Source organism: Solea solea, chromosome 6 (genome assembly GCF_958295425.1).
Source record: "Solea solea chromosome 6, fSolSol10.1, whole genome shotgun sequence".
NCBI classification, from domain to species: Eukaryota; Metazoa; Chordata; class Actinopteri; order Pleuronectiformes; family Soleidae; genus Solea; species Solea solea.
This window is the reverse complement of record NC_081139.1, coordinates 23,307,867-23,318,777: the sequence shown is the minus strand read 5'-3', so window position 1 is coordinate 23,318,777 and position 10,911 is coordinate 23,307,867. Positions and strand designations below refer to the sequence as shown.

The window sequence follows — 10,911 nt, the reverse complement described above, 5'->3', positions numbered from 1 at the left end:
TACAGACGGGAGTTCTGTAACATGGTGACATCGCTTTTAAACAAGTAATCATAGTACCCTGAGCACACATGGGCTGAGACAAACATCAGCAACAGACTCACAATGACAATTAGAATGCATTTTCTGTGATCACATAGCGATTGGATAGCACTTCACCACATGCACTCACACATGGTATTATGGTGTGAATATGAAAAGTGAAAGTGAACGGTTGTTTGTCTCTGTGTGTTGGCCCTGCGATGGACTGGTGACCTGTCCAGGGTCCCAGCTTCACCCCATGTAAACTGGGATTAGCTCCAGCTGCCTGTGACCCTCATATGGAGAATAAAGCAGTAGACAATGAATGAATGTTTTTGCTCCTCGTGTAGTGATGCGCAGATAGGAAGCACCATCGTGGCATGATTAAGACAAATTTGACCAAAATCAGTTCTCCCTTTTGTAAGCACCACAGATCTCAGGATATATAGACACCCTGCTTGTTTATGGAATATATATAGTACAGTATAATACCATGTTTCCATTAGAAATAGTACCAAAATAACCAGCCCATGTCGATGTCGACGCCCCACCTACCAAGTAAAGGTACTAATCTCAGTCAAAACACAAGCCTGACTCAGGGCTTTACCATTCCAAACCAAACCGTTCCATGAGGGTAACACAGCATTAGATTACTGATAACATTTTATTCAGTAGTGCATCAAACGTGAAAGACTCCATTCTCTCTTATTTGTAAGTAGAAAATATACATACAATGTACATGCAGTAAATGCTGTCATGACATTACCTTTTGTGGGACCTGACTGAATTGAAAATACTACAAATGGAACATGTTTTCAGAAAATAATCAACTGGTTAAACAAACAGACAAAAAAACTGCTCAGCGCTTTCAGGCAGGCGGCAGACTCCAACAATAAAGGTCCAGTCATCATGCAACTCCACCACCACCCGCTCAGTTTAGACCGCTGTGCTCAATACAAATTCATAATGCCATCAGCCAATGTGTATGAAAGCCTTTAATAACCTACTCAATCCTCCTCACAGGTGAATGGAGGCTGAATAAAGATAGCAGTGGCAGCCCCTCAGGACTGGGCGTATCGCTCTGGGCTTTTGTTGCATTTGTTGTCATTAGACTTGCACTGAAGGGCAGGTGGGTTTTGTGTAGATACACTGCCGATGCGTGCTCAACGATGCTCATCCGCTGTTTGCACATCCCGTATTGAGCTGTTTTGTTTTTTAAAGGCCTGCCAGACTGCTTTTCATAACCCAGGTGGTGTGTGTGTGTGTGTGTGTGTGTGTGTGTGTGTGTGTGTATGTGTGTGTGGCTGAAGGAGCTGCGAGGATATCACATTCCTCTCCCCATGTGAAATTCATCTATGTGGTGAGCTTCTTCACTCCTATCTGTCATGGTCTGTAAACCTTTACAAGAGTTTGAGGGAGAAGAGAAGTCTTAACTCTTCTGGAAGCTCCGTCCATCTCCACAGGCAATAATGAGAAGACAACTTCAGTGTAAATCATGCTGCTGTGTAACGCTGTGGGCAGGCCGTGTGTTATAAACACACATACATTTATCTCTGCTACTATCACACCAGACATTCGTCCAGTGGCTCTTTTGTTTTTGCTATGGAACTATGTCTCTCTCTCTCCCGGGCTCTCCTCCTACTCCACCTCCGGCCCTGCGTTCCTAAGCTGGAAATGAGCATGGACAGAGAGCGGCTAACACACACACACACACACACACACATAGGGGTGAAGGGACTTTACATAAATCTGTTGATCCTTTGTCCTAATGCTGTGTGAGCTTTCGTGAAGAATTGACACAGCGTATGTGACAGAGATACAGACAGAGGTTGAGACAGCTGCTGAGGCCCCGCTGCTCCTCTGACAGGAGCCTCTGTGCAGCCAGGCCACGCCTCGGCTCTTCCCCTGCACAGAGAACTATTGTCTTCAGTGCTTTCTGATGTCATGGCCATGTCCCTTGCCCAGTGAGCCGCTGTCGTTGTAAAACTTGACAAACCTATTAGCCTGAAGTCATGAGCACAAAGAACTGTGTGGACGGACGGCGAGTTAGCACCACACAGAAACACTCCTGTGCTCTATCTACCCCTCTTTAGCCTCTCCTTTTCCCCTTGGCATGTTTTGAATCTCATTTGGCTCTCATTTGCATGGCAGTTGATGCTTTTCTTGTGTGACTTCTGAATCTGGCAGCCTCCATGCAAATATACTTTTTTTATATATATTTGCCTTATTCATCCCCACCTGTCTGAAGAGTTTTGCCCATTAGTGAAGTGAAAATTCTTTGGTCTCCTTCTAAGCCTGTCATAAATCCAGGGTTTTTTCCAACAATCAACCAAAGACAAGTCATTCACTTGATTGTGTTGGGGCAACAAGCCCAGTCAGACTTGTCTATGCATTGTTGTGGCACACAGATGGTTGAACTTGGAATTTCCAAACTTCATTTATATTGCACATTTAAAACAACCTAAGTTGACCAAAGTGCTCCATAGACACAAATGAAAAATAAAATGTAGAAATTTGTAGTAGGGACTTAAAAGTTTCTAGAGTCCGGGCTTCTCTTACATGAGAAAGTAAACCATTCCAAAGACTGATGAGAGCCACAGAAAAGTCACCTCTGCTTTTTCACCTGGTCTCAGAACATCCAGGAGCAGCTGGTTGGAGGATCTCAATACTGGCATTTATCGAGTCACACAAATAAGTTTGGGCTAGTCCATTTAAAACTTTAAAAACCAGCAATACAACCCTGAACCAGACAGGAAGCAAGTTGAGGGAGGACAAAACTGGTGTAATGTGGTCAACTCTTTCTTTTTCCTGTCAGAAGACGAGCTGCATTCTGTACTAACTGCAGACGATGAAGAGACGACACAGGAAAGCCCCCCAGATTTCCAACTAAGAAACACGCAGCAACCTCACCAACTGCGACATAAGATTCCAAGATGGCTGCCACTATACAAACACTGCTACTTTTACCGTCAATAGCACTTGATGTTTGTTTCACTGTAAAGCATTCAAACATAGGACTGTTTCATTTTAATCCTAAACATATTGTTACATTGTTTGTGTACGCAAAATACCATGTAGAGCATTGTTATTGACTGGTATTGCTATATAAAATGCTATCCCAGCAGTTTTGCGCAGATATGCTATGGCCTCACCCACGTTGAGGAGGTAGCATCGTCATGGAAACAATAAAGGAAAAGCATCATTAGCGTTGTACCAGAAATGATGCTGCAATTTGCATAGCTGCTAAAAATTCAGCAGACGAAGAAGAAATTAGCATGGTCACCCAGGTCTTATCACTAATACCAGTTGGAGTGTAACCTGATAAAAACCTGCATGCAGTGCAGAGTCATTCGACCCGGGAGTGTATGCTGATTTAATATATTCCCACGGTCAGGGATGAAACAGGTTTTTTGATCAGTGTGAATGGGGTATAACAGACATCCACATATAAAAGTTACACACTACAGCTTTATCATACGGTCAATTCGGCACAGATTTTATGTGGTGAGCCGCGTCTCAAGTGACTAAAATCCCTTAACTGTCTAGACCATGTGTCCCCATACAACCTACTTCAAAAAAACAGAACTATCTTTGAAAAAAACAACAAAACAATTCATTTAAAAAAATAAAGGAGCCGGGTCTCCTCACTTTTCTCAATGTCTTGATTCTTGTCTGGAGTTCTGTAATGAGATTTGGAGCTGCTGTGACCATGTGATGGTGTGTTGATGGTTGTGTTGCTCCTGGTCAGATCCCTCTGCTCTGTCACTCCACAGCGTGAACTGAGTGACCCCATGCACACAGCTGCACACACTGTGAGACACAGTCTCCGGCTTTATCCCGGGATCATGATCACTGAGGATATCTTCAAGTGAAGATTGGAGTCACACCACACTCACAAGCTCTCTGTTAAGAGTGTGTCAAACACAGCCCCCTCTGCTTTGAAAATGCTGTTGGCCTGCTCATTTGCAATACAATGACTGCCCTCTAGTGGTGCCTCAGTGAAGAGGAAAGTTACATCTGGAGTGAAGTAAGTCTTTTTTTTTTTTAATGGAAAGGTTTCTACAGAAAAGACATTTTCACATTAAACACAATGAGCCATTGCTACTGTGTAAAAGACAAGGTTTTTTTATAACATCATATGAGTAAAACATCAATAACACATGTTTTAGTAGGACACAGCTTATCCCTTAGGATTGGGTTTGTATGGTTTGTGGAAAGGTCATTATATAAACGTTGTATGCTTGTGTTATTTTACTGTGTTTTTAATTGATTGACAAATAAGTGAATAAAATAAAAACAGCAGAATTGTATGTTTTAAAGATAAATTATCTGGGGGGAAAGAGCAGTATTGAGTGATTTGATTGGAAAAAAAATCCTAGAATAATTCTCATTCATTTCACACGTTCATATGCCTATGACTTTTATATTTTATATTCAACGTTCTAGTATTTCATATTATGCATGCATTATGTGTGTAAGAATTATTGACATCTAATGGTAAAACTTCAATGTTTTCAATGTCTGCGATCTTCTTCTTCAAAACGGCTGGTTTGTTTGCCTGGGCTGCTGTAGGAACATGGCAGCCTTCTGTACAATGATGACTTCCATCAGCAGACACACTGCTGTTACAGAGACATTCTCGTACAGGTATATCTAAATACATATATATATATATGCAGAGAGAGAGTGAGTGAAAGTTGAATGTCATTTTGGGAGAAAAAGAGTAGTTCCCATACCGGGAGTCGAACCCGGGCCGCCTGGGTGAAAACCAGGAATCCTAACCGCTAGACCATATGGGAGGTGATGGTGCCGTTCGTTGCAATGACACTTATATACATTAAAGGTACTTATATATTTTATAGTGTTTAGATTCTTTGTATTTTTTTGCATTATTTAGTTTGAATTAAATATACTTTTAAACGACATACATTATTTGTATATTCGTGCTATGAATATGTCCTGAGTCACAGACCAGTGAGGTACATTCCACATCTTTAAATTGAACGTTATTTTTCTTTCACGTTTGAGACCCCGTACCTTCATATCGTGAATACATTAAGCTAATGTATTTTTTTTTTTTTTCTATAAAACATTTTTCCATATTTCCTACAATGCTTGGGGAACGTTCGCGTAATCGAAGATTGTTTTGGCCCACGGAACCTTTTCTTGCGAGTTGTTGGCATCCGGCGCGGATAGATGTGACACACTTGACATTTCCCCCGAAACAAGCGAACTCATTCAAGGGTCTGTAGCTGAAGGTAATTCAGTCTAACAAGTATAATTACTTTGAATGACATAGCAGACTTGTCCTTTTACATCATGTGAACAGTATACATGGTGGTGGGGGAATTAAAGTGGGACTCAAATGTGCCGGTTTTGTGCTTTTGTTTTAGCTCAGTTTATGTTAGCTAGCACGCCTGCTCGGCATCGCAGCTAACCCTAGCTAGCTAATCACCCGGTCCAACGGCGCACTTACAATTAAGTGCGTCTCTACTGTATAAACTGATTTAATCGTCTCAGTATCTTAACACACTTAACATTCTCTGCTTGCAGGTGCCGCTTCAAACTGTAAAAGATGTTTTTGACAAGATCGGAATATGACAGGTTGGTGCAACTCAATTTGCTTTGTCATTTATCGAACGCTTCTCATTAGCTATGAGTAAACTTGTATTAACAGGGTTTATAATGTATTATACTTGAAGAAATGTGCAAGTGCTTTTTCTTTGTTGTAATTTTGCATTGTTTTGTTGCTCATAGTCGGCCAACAAAACCTCCGTTTTTAACAAGTTTGGTTTCACTTTCGGTATTGTTGTATTTTATCTTACCATAAACGCTTAACAGGAAGAAAATCAAATCAATCAATCATTTTTTTTTGGATGTAAATGTAAATATTATAAATCTACACATTTCTACAAATTGTCAATGTGTTTTCCAGTGTTGAACCATCACTGTTTTATCCACATCTGTTTTGCAGAGGTGTGAACACATTCTCTCCAGAAGGACGGTTGTTCCAGGTTGAATATGCCATTGAGGCTATTAAAGTGAGTAGTGAGCCTTGATAAGAATAACATGGAAAAAATGTTATTGTTTTTTTTCCCCAGTCTGGATTTGTTTGAAGATTTTTACAGATGCGTCACAGTTTCAACACTGTTGCTGCTCAAATTAGATTTCTAATGGTCCCTTGCATCATTCTTAATTCTACACATAATGACATAGCGGAATCCTCACTGCCCACTTCTTTGAATATATGTTGACAACATTTCATGTAGAAATTTTGCACCTGCTTGACGGACTCAATTATTTCTTTGATGTAACAAAGCTTTTTGGCAATAAATCTTATACTGGTGAAAGCCTGTAAATGGTGCCATATTTGAAGGGAAGTTTATATATGCAGACTAATATACACAGTTGTCCTTTTATGTGATACTGTGTACTGAACTTTGAAAACAAGGGATTCATCTGAAGCTCATCATACGCTGTATTTGGTCTGATTCTGCTCTTCCAGTTGGGCTCAACTGCAATCGGCATACAAACATCAGAAGGAGTGTGTCTGGCTGTGGAGAAGAGGATCACCTCTCCCCTGATGGAGCCCAACAGCATTGAGAAGATCGTTGAGATCGACACTCACATCGGTAAGTGGAAATACATCTGTACACAGTGTGTAGAGATACATTAATTACTTAACTGTCAATGTTACAATCAGTTCAGTAGGTATCCTTTAATTTCCAAAACAAAAAAGGGATGAGCTTTCACACTCAGCTGTGTTTGTATCGGTTAGTTTTTTTTGGAAAAAACAAAACATTTTATAACATAAAAAAAACTTAATATCTTTGGTTTTATTTTGTAGTTGAAGATTTTGTATTTAGTCAATAAACTGGTTTACTTGTTTAATTCAAGTTCAGTGTAAGCACATGTATTGCTTCACCCTGAATACAAAAGTGCAAACTGTATTAATGTATTTTTTGTGATTTAAAAAAACAAAAAACAAAAAAAACAGGAGTGGCACTGGTTTGGTGTAAATAACAACTATAATTAATACAATTTAAAGTGTTACATTTGTATCAATAACAGTCGAACAACAGCTACTCTGAGTTGATGGGTGGGTGTGAGGTAAATCATATTCGGCTTAGGGCCTCATAAAGATTTGTGCCGGCCCTGAATAGCTACATCATCTCAAGCTCATACAGTCTCTGAATTTTCTTCTCTCTGTGAAGGTTGTGCCATGAGTGGCTTGATAGCTGATGCCAAGACTCTAATCGACAAAGCAAGAGTGGAAACACAGGTACTGACGCTGAGCACCCTTTCATCTAACCAGTGACTGAGTTTGTGTTTAACCTGACGTTAACCAGTACACATTTTAATCCTCAGAACCACTGGTTTACTTACAATGAGACAATGACAGTGGAGAGTGTGACTCAGGCTGTGTCCAACATGGCGCTGCAGTTTGGAGAGGAGGACGCTGATCCTGGTGCCATGGTTAGTCACTCAGCTGATTCCTCTGACTCATTCGAACCTGAAGCCAATGGGACTTTTTTAGGGATGCACGATGTATTATCAGATATCTGTAAGATCTCCCATTATAACTAATGACTAAAATAGGAGCGTGCTACCTTCTTGACTTCTATGCTTGTGTCCTCTACAACTATTCTTTTTGTACGATGAAGACATTTTGTATCAACATCTGCTGTGACATTATTTAAAAAGTATTCTGTTAATTCCACTACAGCAGAGATGATATGACCTCTGTAGTTGGGCACATGGAAAAGTTTAACCCTGTTGGATCAGCGGCAGCAGCCATGTGGCTCTGATTATCTGCTGTCTCCCACTGTTTTCTGCTTGTGTGACTCACAGCAGAGTTGGGTATAAAGTGAGATGTCCCATTCTGTATAAAAAATGATGTTCAGGTCCACAGCGTAAAAAGCTGCATGATGACGTAACCGACAATTATCGACAATTCAGTTAGTCTGTGACTAATTTAACGATAGATTACCATTAATATATAGATACCGATAATATCACGATTCTGTGATAATTATTATATTGCAAGACAATCCTATAGCAATACATTACAATGTCTGTCTAACTGAAAAAAACAGAATGTCCCTGAAAAGTTAAAAGTACCACCCCTAACTTCAACTAATCGTTGCAGCCTTTTATATCAGCAAAAAGTACAAAACCATGCATTCCTAGATGTTTTAACTAAACTCGCCCCTAAAACTTCTCTCTCTCTGCTGCTTCCTTTTGTATTTCTTCTATATAGAGTCGACCATTTGGTGTAGCACTTCTGTTTGGGGGAGTTGATGAAAAAGGACCTCAGCTGTATGTAAAGATTTTCTTTTTTTTACATTAGATATTCTAAACTTAAATCACCAGCACATTTACCTTGAAAGTCGGACCATGAATGTTAAATTTTTAATTACAGTTACCACATGGACCCATCAGGAACCTTTGTGCAGTGTGATGCCCGTGCTATTGGCTCAGCGTCTGAGGGAGCACAGAGTTCTCTGCAAGAAGTTTACCACAAGGTATTTACATTCAGCAGGAATCTCAGCTGAGCTGTTTTGCTGGTTGTTAAGGAAAATTTGTACAATTGTGTTGTAAAAGTAAGACATTAAGTCACCAAAGATGTGTCTTTTTTCATTGTGCCCCCCCTCTCCCTGCTTAACTTTGACAGTCCATGACATTAAAAGATGCCATCAAGTCGTCTCTCACCATCCTGAAGCAGGTGATGGAGGAGAAGCTCAACGCCACCAATATTGAGGTTTGTTCTTCCACTTTCAACCAAACTTTTTGTTATTAATGTTGTAGACTTTGGGAAAATTTCATTTGTTAATGAAGCAGTACAATTTCCAGTGTTGTGTAAGGTAAATAAGTTAAATTCATGAAATTTTACAATTAGCATCTGCCAAAGGACAATAAAACTTTTTTTTTTTTTAATAAAAAATTTGAAAATAAAAGGTTAATAATTGTAGAGTTGAATCCGCAGTTTTAACACATCCTTTTTTTGTATCTTTTCTGTAGCTGGCAACAGTAGAGCCTGGGAAGACTTTCCACATGTATTCCAAAGAGGAGCTGGAAGATGTAATCAAGGATATCTAAAAAAAAAATTAAAAGACTTAAGTCTTGGTTTGAGTTCTGGACAGGAGACGATGAAACTACACCTGGGCTGAATGTCACAATTGCAACATTCTCCTCTTTGCTGCAGAGCTTTTCTACATTGCATACAAGGCGTGTCTTTGTAATTTTCTTCTCTGTCACGATTTGTGCAGCCCTGTACAGATATCTGACCAATTCTTACAGCCTGGTGGCACAAAAAAATGTCTGGGTAGGGGAAGAGGGTGGGGCTATTTTTTGTTACTAATCAGTAAAGCAATTAAACTTGTATTCAGAAGGTGGCTTTTGTGGTTTTTGATTATTTCTTGGTTTTCAGGTGTGTTAGTCAGGGGTAGGGCTGGCCAGTATATCGATATTATATCTATATCGTGACTTGAGACAAGATATCGTATCGTGATATGGTATATTTTATGACTTCTTGGTTTTAATACAGATCTTCAACAGCAGATATTTTATTTTAGTGTATTTACAGTGTATGTCACTATACGTCCAGAAGCATAAACGTCTCCAAAAGAAAACAGTCCAGGGAAATGACTTGTGTGCAGCTTTATATCTCCATATATTATTTATAAGCCTTATAACCCATCCTACAGCAACTGCCATGTTCAAAAATCAAAGGTTGTCTTAACTTGAGCTCAAATTAAAGTCACTGAACCATGGCTGTTTTTGATGGGATATTTTCAACAAAATTGTGGAAAAAGATAATTTGGCAAATTAACATATACACAATATTATACAACTATGTTTAGTCCTATAATCTTATTAACATCTTATTTTGCAATTACAATTTCCCCTTTTTGTTACAGGATCGGTCCTACCAGAAATCATGCGTGCATATCTATTTATGTAGTTACAACAGCTTGTCAAAAAATCTTTTTTGTCAATGTTGGGCATCCATACCCAGTGATATCCATATTATAATACCAAAATTAATATCATAATATTTCAGAGGCAGAAACCAATACCATCAAATGTATCCTTGTCTTTATCCCTCCACACTTAGCTCTGGTTTTGTTCAGTGTTCTCTGAATAATGCATTTTCATGAATGAAGTACATACACACATTGTGACTTGATTCATGAGTTAATGACTTAATCTTGGTCCTATCCAAAGTAACATTTGTTGAAGCACTGGTACAAATGTCAGGAAAAAAATGCTTTCAAGGAACAACAACAGTGCAAGAAAAACTAATGCCTTATAGTTATTTAAGAGACTATAAAGTATTAAGTACAGAGACCTTTTTTGGAAAAATACAGAAAAATACTTTCAATGAACAACTGTAATAAAAGAAAAAAATCCATTTAAGAGTATATTGTTGGGAGCATACAGAAAGAAAATACTTTCAAGGGACACAATCAAATGTATGCCTTATATTAAGTTACATACAACCAATAAACTGACCTATCAAGCGCAGCTGTTACATCAGTTGCCACATATTTTATACAGAAAAAAATACTTATATTGATACCAAAAAGTAGCCTGAGAATTAACTTGACATTGTCTCTCCCCTTAACTCTGTAGGTAACCTGTTCACATGCAGCCATTCTTTTAAACAACACCGGTTGAATGATTTATTTTTCAATATTTTCATGTACTCTGTGTTGCTTTTCTTCTATGTATGGTATGTTTTGCATTTGTCTGTCAGAAAGTCTTTATGGTCCCTTTGAACTGCGGCCATTTTGACATCAGCGGGAAAAGCTCAGTTGTCACTGGAGTGACGAAAGTAAATGGAACATTAATTTGATCATTTACACCTGTGACTTTCCTACTGATGGTTTA

At 39.0% G+C, this 10,911-nt stretch overlaps 1 protein-coding gene and 1 non-coding gene across 3 annotated transcripts; one reads left to right on the top strand and one right to left on the bottom strand.

The window, feature by feature from the left end:
• Positions 1–4,745: 4,745 nt before the first annotated feature.
• trnae-uuc (transfer RNA glutamic acid (anticodon UUC)) lies at positions 4,746–4,817 on the bottom strand. The gene has a single exon. It is a non-coding gene; the product is annotated as a tRNA-Glu (tRNA).
• A 367-nt stretch (positions 4,818–5,184) lies between these two features.
• Positions 5,185–9,409, top strand: psma5 (proteasome 20S subunit alpha 5). 2 transcript variants are annotated; one of them, XM_058631766.1, is made up of 10 exons: positions 5,185–5,276; positions 5,572–5,622; positions 5,993–6,059; positions 6,524–6,650; positions 7,233–7,300; positions 7,387–7,494; positions 8,279–8,337; positions 8,441–8,543; positions 8,693–8,779; positions 9,040–9,409. In XM_058631766.1, exons 2-10 carry the CDS (start codon positions 5,594–5,596, stop codon positions 9,115–9,117), a joined length of 726 nt encoding a protein of 241 aa, XP_058487749.1. In that variant the 5' UTR covers positions 5,185–5,276; positions 5,572–5,593; the 3' UTR covers positions 9,118–9,409. The 2 variants fall into 2 exon arrangements, with proteins under 2 accessions (XP_058487749.1, XP_058487750.1); XM_058631767.1 differs by having other exon boundaries at positions 5,240–5,262.
• The last annotated feature ends 1,502 nt before the right edge of the window (positions 9,410–10,911 follow it).

Coding starts and splice junctions, on each gene's coding strand:
- psma5 (XM_058631766.1), top strand. CDS start 5,594: ATGTTTTTGACAAGATCGGAATATGACAG. Junction 6,060..6,523: donor ATGCCATTGAGGCTATTAAA/GTGAGTAGTGAG, acceptor CTGCTCTTCCAG/TTGGGCTCAACTGCAATCGG. Junction 7,495..8,278: donor ACGCTGATCCTGGTGCCATG/GTTAGTCACTCA, acceptor TCTTCTATATAG/AGTCGACCATTTGGTGTAGC.